This window comes from Dunckerocampus dactyliophorus, chromosome 3, assembly GCF_027744805.1.
Source record: "Dunckerocampus dactyliophorus isolate RoL2022-P2 chromosome 3, RoL_Ddac_1.1, whole genome shotgun sequence".
In the NCBI taxonomy this organism is placed as follows: domain Eukaryota; kingdom Metazoa; phylum Chordata; class Actinopteri; order Syngnathiformes; family Syngnathidae; genus Dunckerocampus; species Dunckerocampus dactyliophorus.
In genome coordinates, this window is record NC_072821.1 from 18,353,264 (window position 1) to 18,380,630 (window position 27,367).

Genomic DNA, 27,367 nt, shown 5'->3' on the forward strand with positions numbered 1-27,367 from the left:
TGAACCGCGATGAACGCTGTCTATAAATTACATCAAAACAACTTCCAACTGTTTGTAGTGTAACATCAGTTATTTCACATTATTCTTCCTGAAATCTGTGATGTTTTTTTCTTAATAATGCACAAATTTAAAACCCAGCTGTATTTAGTGCTATTCCTTTCCTCTACAAATTGAAGTACAGTAACTGCAAATGAAAGCGAAGCAAACTTTTTTGCTGCAAAGTACATTTATATCTGTGTCCCTTCTGCACTTTTTTCAAAAACGCTAGGATGCGATTGTGGTCACTGAATGGCTTTGTCTGTAGAAGAAGATGAAGCTTTCTGCCATTACAGCATATAAAATAATGATAAGATATTAGTTAATTATTTTCACAATTCATCTTCCTTTCCTCCCTGTTGAGGCATGTAGGCAGACAGTTCTCTGGAGGAGGCACAAACGTGCTCCATGACAGCTAATTTAATGCTTGACCAACTTGCAAACTCTGACACATTTGCTTTCTTATGGGTTGGTATGGTTATGAACTACATGACACAATTAACTGGGGGTGAGCTGTGAGCTTATGTTAATCTGCGAGAAATGAAATCAACAACAAATGTACTGTAAGTAAATCAATGATGAGTTAATGATTTAAGAAAGTAGCATCACACTTAAGTGATGCAGAAATTCATTTGTTTTTGTGGTATATACATTTTATGGCACAGATGACATTGTAACACAGAGGAGATGAAATTGCACAGAAAGCCCAACTGCCCTTAATTTTCAGGCATACTTTATGTCCATTAAATTTGGTGCACTTTTATTAGACATTACTGTTCTGTCCTGTCCTTTCCCTCAGGTAATTACGAATAAATGTATATGTAGGCAGTGCACGCTTCGAATTACTAACAGTGCCTCAACATTGCAATTACAAAGCTCTCAGGGGATGGACAAGGTCCTGTTTTATTATCAAATTCCTCCAGGCTCAATGTAATGATCAACAGAGTATGTCTGTCACTACTTCACTGTGGAAGCCAATAACTTTCCGTCTACTTCTGCTCATCCTGAGTCTTTTTCTGTCACCCATTAAGAATACCTCCTCAAAATACATTAACTGGGTTAACGTGTTGGCCACACAGTCAGGAGATTGGGAAGACTTGGGTTCGAATCTCTGCTTGGGTATCTCTGTGTGGAGTTTAATGTTCTCCCCGTGCATGCGTGGGTTTTCTCCCGGTAGTCCGGTTTCCTCCCACGTTCCAAAAAACATTCATGTTAGGTTCATTGTCCATAGGTATGAATGTGAGTGGGAATTTTTGTTTGTCTATATGTCCCCTGTGATTGGCTGGCAACCAGTCCAGGGTGTACCCCTTCATTCGCCCAAAGCTGAGATAGGCTCCAGCATACCCGCGACCCTAGTGAGGATAAGCGGCATAGAAAATGGATGGATGAGTACAGAACATTCCAGAAGAAGCCAGTTTAATATGTGACATGATGCCTGAACACATCCCTGGTGAACTGTATCAAACAGTTGGATTTTAATGCCAACACTTAATTTTTCCATTCAAAATTGAATAGACTGAAAAGAATACATCTGTACTGTATTTTGTTCGTCAACGATAAGTAAACAACAATGGTAGTACGTAACAAAGTGTTATCTGCCGCTCATTGTCGCTCAATAAAGCGCAGCTTCACTCTATTACGTTTTTTCAAAAATATATTAATTCATGACTCATGCTGTTTTATGGGTGAATACGTCCTAATATTCGTCAAAAAAGCATATTTACGCAAAAGTTATGTATTGTTTGCCTAAATTAAGCATTTACAACCATAATTATGGCTAAATGAACTAACATGCAAATATAAGACATTCAGAAGACACATTCAAAGACTTTGTGATGATATATACTTGTAGTATTCTACACTGGTCAGTAGGTGTCAGTAATGTTACTCTAATGTTAGCTGAGATACACAAGAGATACCCTTAGAGATAGGGTGAGAAGCGCTGTCATCCAGGAGGAACTCAGAATAAAACCACTGCTCCTCCACACTGAGAGGAGCCAGATGAGGTGACTCGGGCATCTCAGGATGCCTCTTGGGCATGTCTGACCTGCAGGAAGCCTCAAGGTAGACCCAGGATACGTTGGAGAGACTATGTCTGCTAGCTGGCCTGGTAGCGCCCCGGGAACCGCCGGGAAGCGATAGACAAAGTAGCCAGAGATTGGGAAGTCTGGGTTTCTCTGCTGAGACTGCTACTCCTGCGAGCCGACTCTTGATAAGCGGAAGAAGTAAAAACACAAGACTTGGGCTGTGTCTCACTATCATTGTCATCACGCTGTTTACGCACTTGTGGATGTTATGGCTGACTCTCATTCTTTGTCCCACTTGCCAGAAATATTTACACTTGTCAACTTTTCTGAATATTCCCAAATGTATTTAACCACATGAATAAGCAAATGCACCACTTAAATGACGAATGTACAACTATAAAATCAATTAAATATTCACAAGCTTAGCAAATTACATTGCTAGAGTGTGTCAAACTTGAATGCAATATGAAGGAAAAGTTGTATTATTTTGTACATATATACACTGGCTTCATTCTGAAAATTTCCATAACATTTGCACCTTGCAGAAGTTTTTTCTTAACTTTGCCGCCATCTTGTCGTCACTGAAATGGGTGTAATGATGTGGTTTCACCACGGATGGTGAAGGCTAAGAAGTCAAAGTTTTAAAAACAAAGTATCATGGTGCTGAAAGGCAAAAAGGTAATGTCCTTGTATGCATACGCAAGGTCTCAGGAGGATTAGGGGTGTTATTTCATGTCTAGACTGCTCTTATTATGTTAAAAAAACATATTTATAAGGTCATAAACAACTTTTTATGCTCTAACTACAAAAATATATTTATAAAGAAGGAATTCTACTTCACGGAAATTCACTTATCAGGAACCAGGAGGGAGAATAACATCTAAAGAGGTACAATTGCCCGCTTAATCAAGCTTTATTTAGTGCTTTGAGTAATGAATGACCAAAATCGCCCACTGGCATTTTGGAGGCACACAGAGTCTGGCCATCGATCAAATTAGCGATAGTGCATGTAAACAGGGATTTCACATAGAAGTGTGAAAAATAAGGAGACTGATCTATTTCAGGAATCAGACTGTTTTAGTGCATGTAATGAGACATGAAGGAAACGTAATGACACATGCAGAAGAGGTTGTAGTTCTTGATTGTTAGACAGTGGGCGTGTGACTGAACAGCCCTTAATTTGATTGCCCGATGAGGGAAGAGGGTAGTAAACCTGGAACAGAACATGGCAATCCACGGACTGATAGAACCTATAGAATTGTCCACAAAGATTTATATTCAGTGAATAAATGGCATATAGACCAACTCCACAACAAAACAACCCCTTAGCATTATTCCTCCTCCACAGAACTTTATAGCTGGCACAATGATGTGAGGCAGGTAAAGTTGACCTGGCATTCGCCAAAAAGACACCGCTGTCATACTGTCAAACAGAGAAGTGTGATTCGTCACTCCACAGAACACATTTCTTCTGCTCCAGATTTCAGTGGCACTGTGCTGTATGCCACTCTAAGGCTTGGCATTATGCTTGGTGATGTAAGGCTTGCATGCAGCTGCTCAGCCATGGAAACCCATGCCATGAAGCTCCCAGTGCACTTTTTGTCAGAACGCTCGCCTCTCATTTATATGGATACATTTTGGTGACCTCTTGTATATGAATTAAAGTAATTATTTGCCACCTAGAGGGCGCTAACTTTCGTGCTAGCGTACTGCAAGCCTTATATCTAGTGTCTGCCTGTTCTCAGCATGTAAACTACGGCCCACATGACACACTACAAAAGCATTGTTTGGAAAAGCCAGTTATTTTGCTCACTGGTGCAACAACACTATAGCAACAAGAGTATCTGTTTTTAAATCCTTTCATTCTAAAAGATCTCTCCACTGCTCAAAAGCTATCCCAAGCTATCCCTAGTTTTACTTTTCGCTTTGCTTAGTTGTGTTTTGATGGCTGATTTCTTTTGTACGCCTCCAGAGTGTACAGTACTCAGCTCTGACGGCAATTTCGTTTGTAATTGTGAAAAATATAGACATTTATTTTCCTTTTCTTTTCTTTGAAACCACAAATGGTAAAATATGCTAGCCAGTGGTTTTTCTTCTTATATTTTTTGTCTTAAAAACACAAAAATTTTGAACCAGTGACACTTTAAATGTGAGTTTCGGAGATGTTATGTGACTGTGCTACTGTCCACAGGGGTGAAACTAAGTCATTATTAAAATGAACACCACCAATACAGCTTTACCAATGATAATTAGATACACTGACATTAAATTTGTAAACCTCGTCTTATCTCAAATGTCAACACAGAGACTGCTGTCAGAGTGTTGAAGATATTTTTTTTGCAGCTGTGACATTTTCACTTGTATTTATTGTGGTATTTGGAGTTGACATTCATGACCCCAGTGCCCTCCATATTCCAGAACCCCACCACATTATTCTGTCCTATTATTATCGTTGTAGAGTAAGAACATAATGACTAGGGATGCTCCGATCTGAGTTTTATTCTGATACCGATCGTCCGATGAAATTGGGCGATACCGATCACATGGATTAGCAGTAAATTTTTCAATGTATTCATGATGAATGCTATTGGCCAGGAGTGCGGGGGAAAGGGGGAAAGGTTAGGACAGTTCCAAGTTACCCTGACTTGCCAGGGGACCCAAAAATAGGTAATTATAAAAAAAAAGAAAAAAGGGGGAAGGGGATTTGAGGAGGCCCAACGTGATTTGTTTTGGTCCTGAATTTCTGGCTGCACCCCTGCTATTGGCCTGGAAAAAGGAACCATTAAATCACTTTAATCCAGACAAAAAGATTTTTCCTTAATTTTTCAAGAAAACACTGGTGAAACTTAGAGAATGAGACGCCTTCTTTAAGGAACCTGGTGTCTTCCACCGCTGAGAAAGGCTGATCATCCAGTCCTATTAATTCAATTATTTTTATGAATTATTATTTTGCTTAGCCTTCTGACTGTCACGCACACACGGGCAAGTGTTGTCCAGCATTTTGACGCTGCACCCTGAACATTGAAAACTCACCATACTCTGTCAAGTGTTTGTTCGTCAAATGTCATATTAAATTAAAGCTTCTTATCGTGCTACTTTTATATTTTTTGTGGCATGTTTTGCAATATGCAAACTTTATATCCTCTCACGAATGACAGGTGAGTTCCACACGGCAGATATGTTTGTTTTAGCTAAGCAGTGTGAAGGAAAGTGGGAGGGGGATGCTTCCCTAAGACGTTAAAGCGAGACGCTACATTGCACACAACGATCACAGCAGGCTGCAGGCTGCAATAGTTCAAGCCAGAAGTGATCGGCTTTTGTGATCAGCTTTTGTGATCGGCTTTTGTGATCGGCGGTGAAAGCCATTTTTTTCCCCGAAAATCGTCCGAAACTGATCGGTGGCCCATTGATCGGAACAACCCTATCCACTGCAAACATGGGGAGTCATACTTTTCAACTCAGAATATACATTCAATGGCAGGGTCAGTGGCTGAAACAAATGCAGTAGAAGATTCAACATGGGGAGGGCACTGCTTTACAGGACTATTGTTGTCACAGGGACCAAACACCTGCCTTGTGCTGTGTAAAGCAAAAAAAAAATCATGTCGTTTGCTGTAGCATCAGATACTTCGAAGATAGCACAGTGTCAAACTCCACCAGAAGACAAGTGACAAGTTTCCCTTCCTTACTGCAAAGCCTAGACTAGACTAGTAAGCAACTATCTGCTTCCTTCCTGGAAAAATCCTACCATTTCCTACCAAAATCATGTCATCAGGGTTAAAGAAGACCCTTATCTTGTCTTGCATAACCCTTTGGCCCTTCTTGTGGAAACAAACTTGTCCAGTATGTGAATGTTTAACAAAAAAGACCAAAATGTCATTGTTTTTGTACTCTGAAGATTTGGACAAAGTCTGTGGTGGCTCGTACAAAAATTGGGTGGGTAATATGGGTAATGTCCTGACTCATTTTACCTCAGGATTTGAGTTGTTGCAGACAAAGACTGAATGCAGGCATTGGGTTCAACAAACAGGAGGGTGGGAGGTTCTTTCTACTGTAGACTTCTGCTTTATTATCATCTCCTTCACTGACGCGCTCGACAAGACCACACAGTTTTAGTAGTTCCTGTTCATTGTGTATCTTTTACCAAGCACAAAACCATGAAGAACTGTTTGAGTCTCCAATAACTGATAGGATGGGAAACTGAATATATTGCTGTTGCAGTAACATAAGAGGAACTGTCTCCTTTTTACACTATGTTGACAGGAGTGCGTCGAATGTTAAATATATGTCATTTAATAGGCTGCAGTTTCAGATGATCTTTAAAAAAACCTCATATTGTTTATCTTATTATTCTTGTTATCAACGATGTCCTTTGTGATAATATGCACCGTTCCTTTCTGTAACTGCGCCTTACATATTGTACCAAACACTACCAACTGCTAGCTAATGTCTGAAACAAAATTATCTGGCAGTAGCACAACCCACAGCTGCAAACAAAATCATTTTGTACACAGCGTATAATGAGCATGTCAGAGGTTAGCGTCTCCATGAACGCCCTCTGTGTTATGCTGCTGCAAATTCCATAGCTAGTTCACAGTATGCTGTCCAAGACAGCCCACAAGTTCTTCTCCAAACTCAAGATGGGATTTGAGCTGGAGTTAAGTCAAAGTATCACATCCATTGTAATCAGCGTAATATGGAAATTAGGGTGCAACGATACAGAAAATTCATGGTTCGGTTCGATTTGATACTTCAGTGTCACAGTTGGGTATTTTTTTGATAAAAAAAAAAATGTTCATACCTTTCAAACTTGTATTCTATTGCCATTACTAACATGTATTTCAAATCAGAAGTACTGTAAAGGATTTAAATTTAATTTATCTGGTGCAGCAGTACCCGCCTCATTTTCTGCTGTGCATCCTCAGAAGTTTAGAACCACATAAAACAAAAGCAGCACATTGTAAAATGAATGATAAAATAAATCATAAATAATTCAAAATTCAATTAAACAAGTGGATAAAGATAATTACACATAATGAGTCAATAGTTCTGTTAATATAGTCAATAGTATTTCAATCTATGTAGCATTCAGTATTTCCACAGTTCATGTACACGTCCAGTTTCCTATCAAACATTACAGTTAGAAAATAAACAATCAATAAAAATCAACAATACAGCTGAAGTCAAGGCAACACATAACAAAACTTAAGCCTTAAGAATATTTTTCAATTATTCATAAAATAAAAGCAACAATAACAAGTATACTTAGAAAAACACACACTTCTGTAGTGGCGTTCAGGGCGCACACGGCATAATTGGTTTTAAAGTTTTGCATGGAACAAGTGGCGGTTCTGGCTTGAATGACACCCTGGGCGGACCGAAGCTGTGCGACCCCCAAACACATCGCACAGACCAACTTTTTCACCACTTCTTTCCTCTTCTTTCTATATTCTGCACCTGAAGGCTTTGACTTTGTCTTTTCCATCTTTTGTTGACACAAATGAACAGAATTTTTATCATCGTCTCCCACCGTCATCCAACTAGCAGCCAAGGCTAAACCAAGTCATATCGACTCAAGATTCCATCCTTTTTATTTCACATTTTCACAGTGAAACATGTTTGAGACTCGGGGTCTCCGATATAATTAATATAATATAATATTAGCAATTAAATATTAAAAAGTTTTATTTTTTTAACAAATAGTGTCGTAATTTACATTTTTTTTTACCTTGTACTGTAATTAACCTGAGGACTGAGGCCCGGCAAAGCCCACCCCCTTGCTACTCCTTTGGTTTGATCCATATCAGGGGGGGCTCGACTATCACGCCTGTAGAGGGCGCCCATCTGCCACATATATGCACTGACTTGATGAGGCTATGATGAGGGCTGAGCATTCGTAAATATGATTTTTTGTTCTTTCCCCCCTCGAGAGAGAGAGAATGCCGCCCTGGGCAATTGCCCATGTGGCCCATAGCAAGAACCACCACTGCATGGAACTAGCCACTACAAATGCAATGAGGACTTTCATTGTGTGTTTGTACGCATGTATATACATCTTACCGCTGAGGTATTTTATCCAGAACTTGGATAAAAAAAGATAATAAAAATGCAGTTTTGCAGTTTTTGAGACGTCGTCTGCCGGCAGCCACAACAGGAGACCCTGGTTGCTTCCACCTGCAAGCGGTGACTTTGATGTCAGCTGGCTGGACATGCGATGTTTGTGACTTGGGTTACAAAATTGCTTGATTCACAGTGGAATTAGACCACTGTATTGAACGGTTCGATACAGCGGTCTAATGCACCCCTAACAGAAACCCATGACAACATCAAGTCATTCACATGTTTCCTGATGATGCACTACACAAGTGAAGACGTTATGTGGAATATGAAATCCAGTAGCTTTTGACTGGTGATTACATTTTACGTTTTTTCCTACCAAGCATTCCAGACATGGAAGGCCAGGGAGTGAAATGCAGTACCTGTCAACTGCAATCATAAATTGATTGCATTGTTCAAAGTTGAAAACAAAAACATGTCATGGAAAAACATGCAAATGTAATTCAGTTCATAAAAGGCTTTGTGTTTGTTTCTTTTTTCTTGAACTCCCCTTGCCTTTTTTCTTATCTTCCAACTTTCTCACTTGTCTTATATATCTCGCCGATCGCCCCTCGCTTCCATTCTCAATCTTTTTTCTATCTTACTCCCTCTTGCTCTTCATCTGTTCTCACAAGAAGCTGCTTCCTGGCCTCAAAGGAAACACTAGAAAGGATCCATCAGCCAGACTCGTATTCTCCAGCGGCTGTATCCAGCATGTTGCTATGTTCTGTTCTATCATATTTATCCAACCTAAGATAGCCTTTACTGTAGATCACAGGTCCTATTTTGAAATATTCTGCAATGTTTCATGAAGCTGCATGTACAAACCATCATTCCGCTTGTACATTTCCTCAAGCTATTTGCAACATATTTTCTCTCAGTGTGAAGTACATCCACGAACAAAGTCAATGTTTATAGTGTTTTATTATTTTTTTATGATCATTATGTGTTTAGCTGTATGAATCAGTGTGCTGGTGGCACATGTATGTACTGCAGTAACAGATGAAAGGGTCACAAATAAAACCCGCAGCAGATTTAAAACTGGGGATCATCTACCTTGTGGACATTTGAACAGCAGCTGGAGAGAGCAGTCTGCCATCAAAACAGAGCGCCATTCATTCCCAAATAACAACATCTGGGCATGCTTAACAGCATAGAAAAATAAACAAGCCCTATGGACACTAGATCCCCCACACTCAATCACTTTTTACTCCCTCTCTACCCGTTGGTGGTGTATGCCTGGCGCATCAGTACTGATAGAGTGCATCCAATTAATTAGCCAAACACTATCTCATTAGCAATAGCCAACAGACAAAAACAATAATACTCTTTAAACAACCTTCTCTGCTCTTCTGTAACCTCTGTGGTGCTGAGTGGGAGGGCTATGAAAGAGGCAAGTGAATGCTGCTCTGTCCAAGTGTCCATCTTTAAACAACGATATTGCTCTCGGCTAATATTTATTCAAGCCCTTCTGCAGAATTCATCAGGCCAGTCCACAGTGTGTCTTCACAACTTCGCATCAGGAGAAAATCTAATGGTTTTCTTTGTTTTTTTAGTTATCCGTCTTTGTGGACATCTGCAGCATTTGCACAATGCTGGAAGCAAAAGTCAGCACCTTCTGACACAGTTCAGAATCTCTTGCATTCCTCAACACCTGTGCCTCAGTGTTATTTAAAGCACTCCAGGGCTTTGCACCAAACAGCAGCCACTGGCGTTTTGCTATTTTATATACCGTAATTTCCAGTGTATAAGCCGCTACTTTTTTTCTTAAACTTTGAACACTGCATCTTATATAGCGGTGAGGCTAATTTATGGCTAACTTCTAATCTCATGACATCTCCTTTACTTCAGAACTACTACTAATTGTTTAAATACTGTGCCGCTTGCGAGTCAGTGAAGAAACAGTAGTTCTTTCTCTCAAGGTTGTCAACGCATTGGAAATCACATTATATATAACAGTATGGCAATATACCTGTGTGACTCACAGTGTCATCTTTCAAAGAACACTAAACTCATCACACAGCTACTTAACACTCAAAAGGTATACCTGAGAAATATACAAACCTACCAATATGAGTGTAAAAAAAAACTCTTTTAAAGTTTTTTCCATTATGCATTGCGTCTGAGCAACGCATTCATTGGTGTCTACCGAGGCGCTGCAATGACGTCAACCTCCCTCTGAGCTCTGTCTCCCTCTGGTGGACAGAGGCAGCATTGCAGCACCATCCATCCATTTTCTATGCTGCTTGTCGTCTAATGAAATGCTTTGCTCAAATGAAATGCATTATGGGAAAACTTTAAAATGTTTTTTTTTTCATTTTAAACTCATATTTATTAGGTATATGTACTTTTTGAATGTTAAGTTGCTGTGTGATGAGTTTAGCGTTCTTTGTAAGATGCAATTTCCGATGGGTTGACAAGCTCGTCGTAATTGGCTCCTGTCAAATAAAGAGCTGCCTGGTCCTCGCAGACTCGTGCCTGCCACAATATGCTATTTTATGACGTGGACATCTGCGGCTTATAGTCGGGTGCCTTTGGATTGGCCTTGGATATTTTGTAGAACCTGTTGGAAACTTGTCCTGTATTCTTCTTCCAAGTGCTCTGACCATTTTTTGTGCACAAATGAAAAAATTCCTGGATGCAGATGGTGATCCGGGTGTCCCCCAAAATTTTATCAATCAATTTTATTTTTCTTCCACACCCGATTTCTGACAATTCCTGAAAACTTTATCCAAATCCATTCAGAAATGTTCAAGTTATTTTGAACACAAACAAACAGTTGTGGAGGTAATGATATACAATTAGAAATCCCCCAATTTTGCATGTTTATGTTTATGTTTATGAGCAGCGACCTGTCCCACTTTAATTGACTGTCCTGGAACACACCATGTAACTTTATCCCACGCTGCACAGATAGACTACCATACTGTATTTTTCCCGTTTTTCTTTTACCTTATATTTGGTCCCAAATGCTGATACTATGTGGGAATGCATAGAGGTAAGATTTGATGACGTTTTTTATTGCTAATGTGCATATTTTTTCGGCCCACAACCTCAAGTTTAAGTAATGCTAGCAAACACATCAAACAGTGACGTAAAATCTTCTCTCTGAGAAACAAACTCCAGGCTCGTTACTGGTGGATGGTGGGTATTCATCTTAATTTGATGTTGTTCCCGTCTTAGTTTTACACAATATATACTAATAAGATAAATTAGATTGCTATAATATATGCGTTGCTACTATTAACATACATTCTTTTTTTCTTGATAATAACCCAAATCACTTAAGTTCTTACATGAATAGCTATAGCATTGTACTGCCAAAAAATGTAACTCTTATGAGCTATTTTTGTTGTCATTGTTATATTTGTCCAAACAAAGATACCTTTAGTTGTATCAGGCATTAAAAAATTAACAAGAAACTGAAGAAACAAGGGTGGTCTAATCATTTTTTCCATGACTGTAAATTGTGAAAGTGACACATTTATTTCAAACATTTGTCTCCATAAACCATAAACCATAAAAAAAAAAATCAGGACCAATAGTCAAGTAAATAAATGATTCAAGTAAGACCGGTTATCTTAATACATTCACAAATAAGAACCCAATTAAATCATGCTGGCAAAGGTACAATTTGGAAAGCTGCACATTTTTATGTGGCACAAATATCCGTAGAACAACAAAGAGCAAAGTATGAAACTCGGTCGATATTATCAAACATCCCTAAATCGTAGCACATAAAATATGCAAAAAGGATTGTTTCAGTATCTATCTATCTATCTATCTATCTTCAGGTCAAAATGTAACAACTGCAAATACATCATTATTATGCTGCACTATGAACATTCTGTCAGTCGCCCTGCTCAACAGTGCACACCATATCATACACACACTTCTTTCTCCCTCTTCCATCTACTTGTCCATAATAGCTCCCCTGATGTCTACTCACTTGTCTACCATCTCATTTAAGGAATTCATCTTGCTATCTCTCGGGTGCCATTGATTATTGCTTTCTCTGTTTTTTTTCATGCAAACAATGATAATTTGTGTCGGGCTAGGAATTCTTGTGTGCCAATTACAGTTGCCTGTTATTGTGATGGTCTGCATGTTCCCGTACAGCACAGTGAGTGACTGCTTTGCAGGCGTCAGATTTCTTACCATCACATGCCATCAAATGGCTTCAAGATCACAATCTAATGTTTAGGCCACACGGATTAGTTTGATGTTCTTGTCAAAGGCTCAGAAACGTTTGTTCAAATAGTCTACACATGAATGGGCAGTAAAATCAAGTCAATACCATCATTTAGCATAGTTCTCCACAAAATGTCCTATTGAGCAGTTTAAAGGACTCTTTGCAAAATCATTTGTGGTAAATATTTTGGGTTTTTAAAAAGCCTTTATAATGACATTTTATAATCACCAGTCTGCAACTGTCGCATCACAGCAACCTCTGTATCTTTGAGACTGAACATATGACAGACATCAAAACAAACCAAACAAATTATAGACTCTTCAGATGAGCTGAACAACATCGCATCATTTTTTTTCCACCCTTATCTGTCAAACAAACACCCTAAAAACACACTGCAACAGACTACTCTTGAGCTTAAGTTCAAAACTAGAAAGAAACCCCAACTAAATCTGCAGTGCTCCACAGGATTGAGGAAAACCTCTGGGGAAAGAAAAAAGGCTACCAAAAAAAAGGAAGCCGGAACTCCTATTGTGTATTTGGCCTGTTTTTGATTTCCACTCCTCTGATCTGATCCTTGTCTGCCTTTTATCACAGGCAGTCACTTGTTGGTGCTTTATCCATCAAAGGAGGTCAGAAGGGGTTAAGAAAGGAGAACGCTCTTAACACGACATAAAACCAAACCATCGCTGCACAATTTGTTTTAAAAAATGACACAATGCACCCTATATTTTTATTAGCAGTAAGGCATGCACCAACCTTATGAACCAACTCTTTTAGATGCTACTGTCATTAAAGGACAAGAACACACATGTATTTCTCTTTTCTGTGTGTTTTTAAGGTAGCCGCCTCATGCTGGCAGTTTTTCATTAACTCATTGACTGCCAGCCATGTTCAGAGAAGAGAGCTCCAGACTGCCACTGTTTTGGGCCATTTTTGCTGAACTTAAGTCAAGAACCACAGAATATTGAGTTTTAGGACTGCATAAACATTGAATCTACCTGATGAAACTTTAGACTCTCTTCTTTCATTGGAAAAACAAAGCTTTTGGGTCTTTAGATATTGGCGGGAGAACACAGTTTCAACAAACACACCCGATTTTGACCAAAAAACTGAGAAAACTACCTTTTTCTGCAGAGAAGCAAATCCAAGCAGAACAGTGACTGACATCCATATTTTTTACTTTTAGTGACCTCAAACATCTGAACAGTTGTTTACTTCTATGAAACGACAAAAATGACAGAGGAAAAAAGGATTTTGATGCCAAAATAACAATACTTTTTCACAGAATTAGAACATAACATAAAACATAACACAAAATAATAATCTATTTACAGATGTTTGAACTATTTACAGATGTGTGTGTGTGTTACAGTTATTTACAGTATTTACAGTTATTTACAGTATGTGTTTGTGCGTGTGCAAACTATAGAAGTGTGTGTGTGTAAACTATTTAGAGTATGTATGTGTGTAAACTTTACAAAAGGGCGTGTGTAAACTATTTACAGTATTTACAGTTATTTACAGTATGTGTGTGTGTTTACGGCTCTGAACTGCTTCCCGTGTTAGGCTCCGGTGTCACGCCACATTGCTCAGCAACGCTAACAACTCGCTTGTTGCTCCGGCTTCCATTATCAACTACGCCACCATCACCCATATCATCTCTGTCTTTTACGATCGCGTCACTAATAAAGGCAGATCCACCACCACACAAGCTCTGTGTAGCTGCCTGTATTTTTTGTCTCTGCACCATTTCCGAATGCGCTTCGCCATTTTCCTCCCGCAATCTACCAATTTCCATCTTCTTCATAGCCAATCTGTCGCTGCCGGTTGGAGGAAAAGAGAACTGTTTCCCCCTACTGGGACAGAAATACATTGCCTACAAGTCCAAAATTCACACACAGGATAAATAAGACTTTGATCTGTAGCTCCCGCAAAAAAAAGCAAAAGACGTCTCGTTGAAAATGGACGTAATTGGGATCCACACCTATTCCGCCTATAAAGCCTTTTAAAAAACCTTCTAAAAACCACCAACAGCGCTCCATTTACAGTACATGCCGTGACCTCCAGTACTAACCAAGCTAACACAGAGGAACTACTTTTTTGGCGTAGTGACATGGCTACCTTGACCATGTCTTGAGCTATGACATCAAGCACTATTGTACTCCATGTATCAGAATCAATATAATGGTGACTTACTCGATGGATTTTCGGTAGGTGGAAAACAGTTTCTGCGACTGCAGGGTTTGTTAGCGCTAAGTATGATGAAGTCTCTTGGGGCAGTGTCCTCCTCGCTAGATACACAAAGCCTTTCCATCAATGGTAACACTGTGTGACATGCAGCAGAAACACTCGATTGGTAAGCTCCACATTTACACCACCATGTTATGCCCCCGTCTGCTCCGACGTTGCACCCTCTCTTCTTGCCCGCTCAGCTTCTAAAACCTGTAGCTTATCCTCCGTATATTCAGGCTCAAAAACATAATGTTCTGGATCCTCATTTGTTCCAAAGTAGTTGTCGGCAGTGGCGGCTCTCACAAAGTCTGCCATAGCAAACACAGAACGCGCTCCATGTCCTGTTGTTGTTGACGGAAGTAGAGTTGCTATGCGCGCTGTAAAATCAATGGGCCCAGGAGTGAAGTGATGCTTAAAATGACCAAAATATTGTAAATTATACTGCAAGTTACATGTTATCGTGCATGTGCTTGTTATTACATGGTTACAGCATATATTTATTACGCATTGCACAGCACAAAGCTGCATTCTAGAACGCACAGAAGAGGGAATGATGTGTGTTCTTGTCTCACATAGGGCCTGTGGATGATGACCAAAATTCCAAAAAAACTGCAGTTTTCCTTTAAGCTTTTTTTTCTACTCTGTAGAATTCTTCTATATTTCCTCCAATCAAATTTGTAAGTGATTACATGGAATGAAATATTATCCTATTCATTGTGCAGTATACTTTTCTACAATGTACACATGTACTACTAATAACATACGACAGAATAAAAATCTTCCATGCTTCTGTAAAACTGTAAGCTTTACCTTCATAAAATAGTTAATGCACATTTAATTTAATGAGGATAAAAACAGCCCAGACAGGAGTTGGAAAACAAACCTTTGAAATATTAGAGCGCTTACCCACCAACCAATTAGCTGTGTGTGAAGGTAAGAGACAAATTAGGACAAATGCCTTTCTTTTCTCTTTAGGATAAAAACAGATGGATTCATTACCTTTTGATGCTTGTGAAATAAACAGATGGAATTAGTTGCTTCTTTAAAAAAGGGTCTCAAAGGAGAAAAATAATCTTCAAGTGATGGGGTAATGGATTACATGCATGCATTTCTATCAAATGATGTTGCCTATTTCCTGATTTGAAACATATTTGTCATGTTTTAGTGGTAATTCATGTTCATCTGTGTTTTGAGATTATTTGGGAGAACGGGGATAGAAAGTGCATAGACAGTACACTCCTCATTCAAATTTTAAAAACAGTTAAAAAATTGCAAGAATTAAAATTTTGCACTGTTAATAGGCTGTTCATCAATGTTCTCAATTGGATTTTGATCGGGGAACATGTAGGATGGTCCAAAAGTGACATCATTCCTCTGGAAGACGTCCTTGTCACGTGAGCATTGTGAACTGCAGCGTTGTCCTGTTGAAAAACTCAGTCATTACCACACAGACAGATCAGTCATCAGGGATGTCCCCTACAACATCTCCACTTAGCCAGCTGCCGTTTGACGCCCCTGCACAACCCGAAGCTCCATTGTTCCATTGAAGGAAAAAACACTCCAGGTCATGATGCTGCCCCCTCCGCTGTGCTGTTTGGAAAGCTCAGGTGGGATCTCCTTGTCATGCCAGTAACGTTGGAACCCATCAGGACCATCAAGGTTACATTTTTTCCTATCTGAGAATTAAACTTTCTTCGACTTTTCAATGTCCCATGTTTGGTGCTCTCGTGAAAATTTCCAAGCAAACAATGTTGTGGTGTTGAAGGGGCGAGGCCTTTGAAAGTGTTTTTTTGTTCTTAAAACCTTTCTCTCGCAGATGTAAAAGTATTACGACTCATATGAAGAAGATCACCTGGCTTACAATATCTGTTCTAGCTCACTCCTAAGGTGGGGTCTGAGGTCTGATTCTGTGAGGGCTAGTCAAATTATTCTACACCTGGGGCAAGTAATTAATTTCACATGAGAAATGAGAACGAGTGTCGAGGTATGCGCCTCTCCTAGGTGGTGCCCCAACACCCAGTCATTTGAGCACTCCAATGAAGGTCCCCAGCCCGGGTAAGTGGGAGGGTCGCGTTAGGAAGGCATCTGATGTAAAAACTAAGCCAAACAAATCATGTGGGTGATTCGCTGTGGTGGACCCTGATGGGATTAGCAGAAAGAGAAGTACATACTAGGGATGTCACAAGACATTTAGTTCATGAGACGAGAAGATACACAACATTGGGTCTAGCAGAACGAGACAAGACGAGATTATGATTTTTTTTTTTTTAATACAGTGTGAAAATATATGACTGGACAAACAGTCTTAATTTAACTGAGTCACAAAACAATGCAGGTGCATTTTTAAATGTTTATTGTCCCCCAATTATATAAACAATTTTGCGACCAAATGAATCACTAATGGTATGGTAATATGTAATAATAATAATAATAATAATAATGATATATTTCATTATCTATATATCACAAAAATGTCATATTTCCCTTAATATGTAGTCTTTCATTCTGGAAAGTTGTGGAATTGCCGTTTGAGACATGTATTTTCTCACAGGCAATTCATACAGTCAGTCAAAAGCGTGCAGCATTTCAAAAAATTCTGACTTTTCAACTGTATTAAAGAGCATCTCTTTTGCGATGTCGCAGAGTACGCTTTCTATGAGCACACACCATTTTGTTCATTTTGTTTGCATTTACTTTGTCAATGTCTCAGTGAGTGTTGACAAAGAGTGAGTGACGAAGGCTCTGTATCTCGATCTGTGTTTTTTCCCCATGGGAAGACAGGTTGTTTTTTGGGGGGAAGTTTGTTGCGTTGCCACTATCTTTAAACAAATTCGGCATACTGGCTCGTCTGTGTTGATAGACTCAACCTTGGTCATTTGGTTTGAAGCCAAAATAGTCCCACGGAGGCTGTGGCATTTGGCTTTGCAGGCATCATTTCACTATGAATTGCTCCTCACGAGGCAGCACTCTTCTGCTGTGTATGTTAGTGGCCCACGAGACTGTATGACTGACAAGGGGGCTCACTTCGTTCAAGCCGTTGTTTTATGAAGCAAACGCACACAGGTGCTAAAAACAAGCACTGTGAACCCAGAGGAAAACAGACATGCATGTACATCGCAATATATCGAGGCCGGCAAAATTTATTGTGTGATTAATTAATTAATTTATTATCACAAGACTTTTTTTTTTTCTGGTGGCCTGGGGTTAGCTGTCATCAATAGGTGGCACTGTTGAGGCAGCCGTGAGGGCCTTTTGCCCCCTTGCTGAATTGTATCCCGTCTGCAGCACTGGCTCAGTAAGTATGTAGACCTTTTATGAGAAGCATTTAGGTTTTTTTGTCTACATGTGTCCCACGATTGGCTGGTGACCAGTCCAGGCTGTACCCTGCCTCTTGCCCAAAGTCAGTTAGGATAGGCTCCAGCATGCCCCCGCGGCTCTAATTAGGATAAGCAGCACAGAAAATGAATGAAAAATGTTTTTTTTTCTGAATAAGAAATCTCATCACATTTTGATCTCACGAGATCTCATGACACGCCTACTACTGACTGCAGTAAATTACAGTATATTGTTTTATAAGTTGCTTCTGGTGTTGCATTAGGATGTGTTTCAGAAAGGTTAAAATTAGGGCTGTTAAAGTTAAAGTGTAATTAGCAAGTCAACAGAAATTCCCTTTGGTTATGGTAATGGTTTAATTTATTTTGAACATAGGAATAAATCACATAGTACAATTCACAGTTCCACATATCCAAAAAGGAGAAGGAAGAAGCAGATCTTATTTAATCATTCCCCCTCTGTTTCACATCAATTACATTTGTTCACTTTCTGTATTCTAAATGTACTCTATGCCAATTTTAAATGCATAGGAAGATGATAAGGTAGTATAACAATGTGGTACAATTGGAGTCAAGGCTTAGAATCACTAAATAAATTATACAACAGTCAGAATGAATAATAATTATATAATATGATGAGTACAGACAATGTACTTACAAAGAAATGAAGAGTTAGTAGTGAGTCCAAGCGTGGTTAGACACAGTGGAATCTTTAAACCCGATTTTATTTGTTGGGAAAACCAAAATAACGTGTTAAGAGTTATTTGCTCAATTTTAACATTTTTCAGCTAAACTAGACAAAAGGTAATCCCTTATTGTAAAATTAAGGTTATACTATAAACTCAATAAGTAAGTAGCCCTTAAAACTAGGGAAATTATCTAACATATCTAGAAATATAATTTTAAATCTTGGCAAGTGGCAAATAATTTGCAATGAGCATATAGAGTGACTTTTAGGTCCAGAACAAATTTTGCTTTATTCAGTATTGAGGTATTTCTTGTCACTTTGTTGTATATTTTTAATGTGAGATTTCCAGCTCACATTATCATCTAATATGACCCCCAGAAATGTATTTTTGTTCACCCTGTCCCTCTGATTTCATACCCTTGTAGTTTTTAAATTTGTATATTGTGATTAATTGTATCAAAAGCCTTTGTCAAATCCATAATACTGCAGTTGCACACTTTCTGCGGTCTTTAGCGTTGGTAATTTCCTCGGTTATTTCGATTACTGCCAAATTGAAATGTTAGCTCTGTATCCGTATTGGCTGTCCGCGAGCAATTCATTCTTATTTATCAATTTGTCCATCAATTTGTGTGTTTGTAGCTTTTCAATGATTTTCAAAAATTGTGGTAATAAAGAAACTGGTCGGTAGTTTGTGAAACGTAGCAATGTTGCAGTTCATGTTGAGCCGCAAGTGAAAACAAACATTGAGCAGAAATGGACAAAAAAAGGGTACAGTGGTGCCTTGGTTAACGTCATGATCCGTTCTAGAACGTCTGACTCAAACCAAAACAGACTCTAACCAAAGCAAATTGAATGTCAATCCAAATAATCCGTTCCAGAAAACTAAAAATGTTAAAACAAAATACATTTTATAGACAATAATTACAGTTTTACATGCAGAAAATGATGCAAAAATAATTACAAATGAAGAATGGAAAACTGAACATTTAACATTACTTTTACCTAGTTTTGCTGAGGAAAAAAAAAAAAAACACAATACATTAAATTAACAAAATAACAAAAAATAAACATTAATCTGCTGGCAGTAAAGGCTCGCGAGGCAATTTATGAGCATTATTATTATTTGCTAGCGCTTGTGCTTGAACTGCTCTGCTTGAACTTCCACACTGCTGAAGTTGCCAGACCAGAAAAAGTGTGATAAAGTGTGTATAAAAGAGCGTTTGTTCATGTATACAGTATGTCTCTGTAAAAGAGTGTTTGGAATTGAACTATAAGCTATAGCCTGACTGCACTACAGTATATGGGTGCAGTCCGAGTTCTGTAAACTACGGACTGTTCTTGACTTTAGTTTTTGTAAGTTGTCAGTATTTGTTTTTCACCTTGTTTTCATTTCACTTAGTTGTTGGGTATTTTTGTAAACCTTTATTTGTAATGTCAGTCGCAATTATATTTTCTGAGATTATTTGCTTGAATGGCGTTTGAGTGATGGACAGTTTGTTTACCTTACAAATGTCTACTTGTTGTACATCGTGTTTGTTTTTTATACATTGAAGTCAATTTTGTGTTGAGTTGTTTAAAAAAAACAGAATGTTTAATAAACAAAAAATTACATGAAGCAATCTTTCAAAGTTATACTTACAATACGATTAATCACGATTAAATATTTTAACCAATTGACAGCCCGTGTCACTATTTAGTCAACATTCAGAATGCATTTGTAAACAAAATGTTCATGTTTTACAGTTTTTCAGTCAATTTTTTCCCTTCCTAACTGGGACTCCCAGCCAACTTAAACTTGACTCTTTGGAAATAATACATCCGTGCTAACTTACGATGGCACGTGGGCCAGGTGTTGACTGTAGATGAGCAGCCATATAAAGCCAATTCCTGTTTTACACCAAGCCGATCCAACCATGCCTTTTTAGGCCTTGCTTTGCGCATTTTTTTGCAATTTTTGTGTGAAGATTAAAATGATTAACCCCAAGCAAAACATAAATGGATTGGTATGGTAAAGGCTTTTAAATAGTTTGACTAATTGTCACTGAAATATCTTGACCTGCTTTTCTTTTTCTCATTTCCCCAGACGGCCCACTGGGACCTCGTGGCCTAATGGAGGCCTCAGAGATGTGCACACAGGAATGCCTCGTTCTAGGACATTCGGACAACTGCTGGATGCCTCCAAATTTGGCATCCTATCAGCAGCACAAGTCACCCGTGTCCAGTTTTGGATCTCAGAGGGAATGGGGTCCAAAGGATAAACTTCTCAATGGACATACCTTGACTAGAACCTGGAAAAAGGAGAATGGGCAGTCGGAGCATTTTGGTGACAGGAAGCAGTTTGGCAGTGGAGAAGGACACTTCAACAGTAGCGGCATGGCTGATATTCCGCTGGTCAGTTTAAAGTCCTGCCAGTCCGCCTCCTGCCCAGACAGCCCTAAGGACCAACAGCTTTAAGATGGACTTTGGTCCTGTATTGTGAGAGGTTCTTACAACCGGACACAACAAACAGACCAAACAACTCACCTGAGAGCTTCTTGTTTTTTGCCTTTTTTTCTTGCATTTTTTTTTTTTTTTTGATGCTTCTGCAGTGTGTTAGCCACATGTACTATGTAGGCCACAAAACTAAAGAGCTGCTGTAGTGTTCCCTCCAAGTCAACATTACTGAGGATATTTCTATCGTTCTACTTCTTTTTTTTAATTTAAGCTTCGTGGATTTGTTATGTTTAATATTTCCCCTCTTTGATTTGCAAAGGAAGGACAAATCTAATGGGGAGAAAATGAAAAGATGAAGAAAGAAAAAAAAACATGGGTGACTGATATATACACGTATGTGATGTGGTTGTTATTGAGTTGTTCTGGACTATATTATTCGACACAATCAAAGAAAAATTAATCACATTTCAAAAGGCGTTGAAAACAATGTAAGTGGACACTTGTTAATTCTGTCACTGTCTGTGTGTTTGTAAATAAGACCTATTAACCACACCCTTGTACTGTACATGTAACAACCACGGTGATTAAGGCTGGTGGCTGCTGTTATAACCATGATATTATCAGGATTTGCAACTTTAGCTGTGTCACTACGCGATCCGTACCAGAAACGCGATCGGTTCTAAGTAGGCCTGTCATGATAAAAAAACAGGTAGATAATAATGACGCCCTTGATAAATTGACATGTGCATGTATGCGTGTGTTTGCGTGTCTGCTTGTCTCTGTGCCACACAGGCTGGATGACAAAGGGTTCACACTCCATCTGTCTGTGTGCATTGATTCTACAGTGGAATGAATGGAGAGAGTGGGTTCTAAACTCATTCAGCCACTTTGTGGAGACGGGGCTACTAGCTACTACCCTATTGCCCTAGCAGCAGTTAGCTTAGTGAGCCAGCATACGCTAACATGAATGATGGCACAAAAGTGATTTTTTAAATGCCACAGCCACAGTGTGGGTATTTCGGTTTTAAACAGAATGAACAAGGTGAGCGCATGAACACCGACGACCGATACAAACAGTTTTCTCAACCGGGAAAAAAAACTACCGGAGGTGCTCGGGCAGCGGAGCCTTCGTCCCGGCAGTCAACGCTTATTGAGGCATTTGGTCAGCAAATATAAACAAAGCCGTGCAAAATGATGCGTGCCCACAGACAGTGTCGGTGGCTACATTGCAAAAACATACATCCAGGCAACTTCTGTGTCAAGCTAATGGCTCACGCAGGTACAATGTACACTATACTTGGGTACCATCTAGTGGTTCAAATGTGAATTACACCTCTCATGACAATAATTAATAAAAAAAATGGTCTCAAAAATGTTGGCTAGAGTATCGAATATCACCGATAATTTGTAGCACAATTATAAACCAGCAAAATTTGTTATCGTGACAGGCCTAGCTCTACGCATGTGCAGAACGCGTCTACATCCGGATGGCCTATTTCTCAGCAGTTACGTCACATGTGTAATCTGTAAGCATTTACAGATTACAGACACGATTTCTGCTACGCATGTTAAAATTGGAGAAATTACAACATAATCTTTTCTTTCTTATATCCATGGTGCAAGCGGATAAATTATAAGCCCTCTTTTCTTAGTTCGATAAATTGTTTTATGTTTTTTTGCGCCACTGAAAAAATACAGACAAAAGGTTGTGCTAGCAAGATATGTTTGGATGGATGGTGTTTTTGCGTTTTGAAAAAATAAATAGCTGAATCCTCTAGATTAATCCATGATTGCACTGTGCTTATGGTTGTTTACATTAAAATATCACAGTGTTTTTGTTTTATATGGTTTATTGTATTTGTATTTATTCCTGTATATTACACATAACCGGATATGACGTTTACATCTGTTGCGCATCTGCGCTACGTGCATTGCGTTATATTCTAAGTAGATCAGTCTTGGTGAGTAAAAATGATAGAAACATGTGAGCAAAGTCTTTTAGTAAGAGTCACTATGAAAATAACCCATATATGAAGTATGGTTATTGACCATTCACAGGATGTTCATACATTTAAAAAATATTAACAACCACAGAACGTGATGTTGCTGAAGCGCTGTTGCAAAAATTTGCGAAAGAAGGGAGTGACGTTGGTCTCGCGCATGTGCCGAACCAATCACGTTTCCGGTACGGATCGCGTAGTAACAACCTGGACATTGATCTTTAATGTGTTTGCTGTGTTTTTTCCTTTTTAAAATCCCCTGCATTTGATTTGGTCAACAAAGTTATTTTCCATAATGCTCAGTGTTCCCCATGTACCACATATTATTGAAACACTATAAAGTCACAGTTAAACTTTTTTAAACAAAAAAATGTATGAAGGATGTCAGTGCTCTCAATATGTGCATTATAAAAGCAAAACGCTATGAAAGCTCTACTCTATAAACTGATTTTGAAATTGTTCGTTACAATTGGATAGCAATATATTTGTAAATGACTAAATGTTTTATCTGCTGTTGATCTTATTGCTGTATAGATTTTACTCAAATTGTGATTTAACTCAGTAGAATCCCACTGTAGTACTTGGAATTTACTGGTGTATGTATATATATTATTTCCACATAGATTCTTATTTTCCATATGTAAAAAAAACACAGGTTAAGAAAATACTTTAATCGCTGTGCCTTCATGATCTTACTAAAACAGTTCTCATTCAATAATGAGCAAATGTTGGCTACAATAATTTTCCTGTCTAATAATTAAATGCCTTATGCATTGACTGTTTGCCAAATTATGAGACATAATCATGCAGGTATTAGAGTGCAAAATCCAGTTACAGGTTTATCAGTAAAATATAACGGCATGTGCAGAGAAAGCTCATACATCCTTCCACTGTCTGAAAAGGTTTGTTTTACCTCCACAGCATGGATGGAAAACTACACAGTGGAACAGCATGCTTAAAGATATAGCTTTTGACATTAACTTGGTCATTATGTGTCCTTTATTTTGTAGAATTTATTTGTGCATAAAATATTTGGTTTGTAAAGCACTCTCATATTTATGTCACAGTATAAAGATGTTAAGTAGGATGGAGTGATTTGCTTATTGCGGTATGTGTCAGTTGTGAGGGTGTTTGACATCACAGATACTGAAACAATTATTCCTTGTTACTATTCTACAGGTATACAGATACTGCAATAAATGTTTTCATTATGTGTATGCATATTTCTATAACTGTCTACCACCTCCACCACACTTTGGTGTCTGTTGTGCAGCTCTTTCCCCATATAAACCATTTATATGTATTATATATATATATATATATATATATACACAGACCCTTTCCAAAAAATTTGAATGTCATGGAAAAGTTGTTTAATTTCCATAATTCCATTCAAAAAGTTAAACTTTCATAGATTATAGATTCAGGGCCCACAATTTAAACGATTTCAAGTGTTTATTTGTTTATTTTTACGTAATTTGGGCTTCCAGCTCATAAAACCCACGAAAACAGGAATTCAAAAAATTAGAATACTGTGAAGAAATCACCATTTACTTCTCAGTTTTTGCAGGAAGAAAAGAAATAAGTTACGATCACATCAATCAATCAAAATATGGTACTTTCAAAACAATATGTCAGTCTTCAATACTTGGTTGGGAATCCCTTTGCCTTAATCACTGCCTCGATGCGACGTGGCATTGAAGCAATCAGCCTGTGGCATTGCCTGGGAGTTATGGAAGCCCAGATTTCCTTGATGCTTGCTGTCAGCTCTTCTTTGTTGTTGGGTCTGGTGCCCCTCATTTTCCTCTTGAGAATACCCCATAGATTCTCAATGGGGTTTAGGTCCGGTGAGTTGGCTGGCCAGTCAAGCACTGTGATGGCATGGGCATCAAACCAGGTTTTGGTGCTTCTGGCTGTATGGGCAGGGGCCAGGTCCTGCTGGAAGATGAAATCTGCATCTCCATACAGATCCTCTAAAACATTCTGGTAGACTGTTGCGGTGACCTTGGATTTAAGAAAGCAGAGTTTACCAACACCTGCACCGGACATTGCACCCCAAATCATGACGGACTGTGGATATTTCACACTGGACCTCAGGCAGCTTGGGTTCTGTTCCGCACCCGTCTTCCCCCAAACCCTTGGACCTTGATTCCCAAATGAAAGGCACACTTTACTTTCATCGGAAAAGAGGACCTTGGACCACTGGCCAACAGTCCAGTCCTTCTTCTCCTTGGCCCAGTGGAGACGCTTCCTACGTTGGCTCAGGTTCAGAAGTGGCTTGACCCGAGGAACCCGACAGTTGTAGCCCATCTCCCGGATGCGTCTGAATGTGGTGGTTTTTGAAGCTGTGACTCCCGCCTCATTCCACTCTTTCTGGATCTCTGCCAGATTCTTGAATGTTCCCTGTTTGATAATCTGCTGAAGCCCACGGTCATCTCTTTTGCTGGTGCATCTTCTCCTGCCACATTTTGCCCTTCCTCGAGACTTTCCATTGATATGCTTGGACACAGCACTCTGTGAACAACCAGCCTCCTTAGCTATGAACTTTTGTGGTTTACCCATCCTATGGAGGGTATCAATGATGGTCTTCTGGCCAGTTGTCATGTCTGCAGTCTTCCCCATATTGAACCCAACTGAGACAATTGAACCAAACTGAAGCAATTTAATGACACCTGGGGAAGCCTGTGCAGGTGATTCGAGTTTAGTAGATGATTAGTGTGTGACACTCAGTTTAAAACATTCATGCCCTGCAAAATTTGGGCTGATTTCTTCACAGTATTCTAATTTTTTGAATTCCTGTTTTCGTGGGTTTAATGAGCTGGAAGCCCAAATTATGTAAAAATAAACAAATAAATACTTGAAATCGTTTAAATTGTGGGCCCTGAATCTATAATCTATGAAAGTTTAACTTTTTGAATGGAATTATGGAAATTAAACAACTTTTCCATGACATTCTAATTTTTTGGAAAGGGTGTATATATTTCCCCATTTATTTATATATGTATATATACATAAATTATACAAAAAGTAATAAAACAAAACAACTTCATATTGAGCTGTAATATTGTACACCACATTATTACCATGTGATATGTATTATATGTATTCCCTAAATCGTCAGTAATGTGACAACGGAAAATGTATAACACAACATACAATGATTATAACTTGACGGTGACGGTGACGTAATAAAAACACAACACAATAAAACAGCTTAAAACTTTACAGCATTATTATTAAACATGATTGATGATATAGCCTAAACACTTTTAATTTATATTTCAAATCCAACCAGGGCACTTATATGGTCAAAAAAATAATAATAATAACAGTGTTTAATCATATTGCAACAACTTGTGAGTGGAACCTTGGTTAGTGTGTTTTCCGGTTAACGTAGAATTTACGGCAGAATATTGCCTCAGTTTGCACGCATTTTTCAGTTAGTGTAAAATATGTCGTGTCATGTTATTAATACACTGAGTCCAACTGCGTTCTTAATGTATTTTTATCACACAACGTCCTGTTAGCATTGTTAGCTTGCTAACAAAATGACAACTGGAAGTCAGCCCTGTCACCCTACCATGATGTATCAGCATGCTCTTTATCAAAATGCTGGCACTTGCAACTTTATTTGGCTCCATTTCAGGTTACTGAGGTGAGAAACACTATTGAATCCAAGACATATAACAGATATGACAAATGACAAAACAGGAGGGTGTGGTGTTGAAGATGAAAGTGTTGATCTCGCTGCCATATCGTGTCTTTGGCAACAGTCACGTCAAGAATCATGTCTTCAATGAAGGTAAAAGTAACCTTAACTGTTAATGTAGCCCTTTCATTCATTATTTATATGCATTTACAATTGTTTTATGCATTAAACTATGAAAAAACGGTTTGTGTTAATATTTTTGTCTTTCTGGAACAGGTTAATTGGATTTACATTATTGATTCGTTTAGCGTCCATTTCGGATCTTCTGGAACTAATCAATCATCATGACGCTAACCAAGGTTCCACTATAAATTTCTTTGAAAAGTCAAATTTCACATTATTTAGCCTCTTTATGTACTTGACAAGTGATGATGGTAAGATTTCCTCAAAGAACACTCATGAGCTGATTTATCTTTGGGTTTTCGGTATTTGTCAGATTTTGTTGTGTTTCTGCTTTCAAATGACTAACAATGGCAATAGGCAAACCAGCATAACTACTTAAGTAATTATATTTTCTTTATTTATTCAGGTTTTTTTACTCTCACTGAAACCTCATTGATCTATTTATCAACTGTCACACAATGGGCCTGCTTAAATTGTTTATTTTTTTTGCCATGCTAGC

General features: G+C 38.6%; 1 protein-coding gene across 10 annotated transcripts in view; it reads left to right on the forward strand.

Annotated features, from left to right (window-relative positions):
- The window catches only part of LOC129178071 (protocadherin-9), a 237,926-nt gene extending 213,673 nt beyond the window's left edge, over positions 1-24,253 (forward strand). For 8 of the 10 annotated variants that reach the window (XM_054769814.1, XM_054769812.1, XM_054769815.1 and 5 more), the window contains one exon: positions 20,687-24,253. In XM_054769814.1, the coding sequence (XP_054625789.1) occupies positions 20,687-21,057 (371 nt within the window). In that variant the 3' untranslated portion in view covers positions 21,058-24,253. The remainder of the gene's footprint in view (positions 1-20,686) is intronic. The other 2 variants (XM_054769822.1, XM_054769825.1) reach the window with 1 other exon arrangement.
- Positions 24,254-27,367: the final 3,114 nt, after the last annotated feature.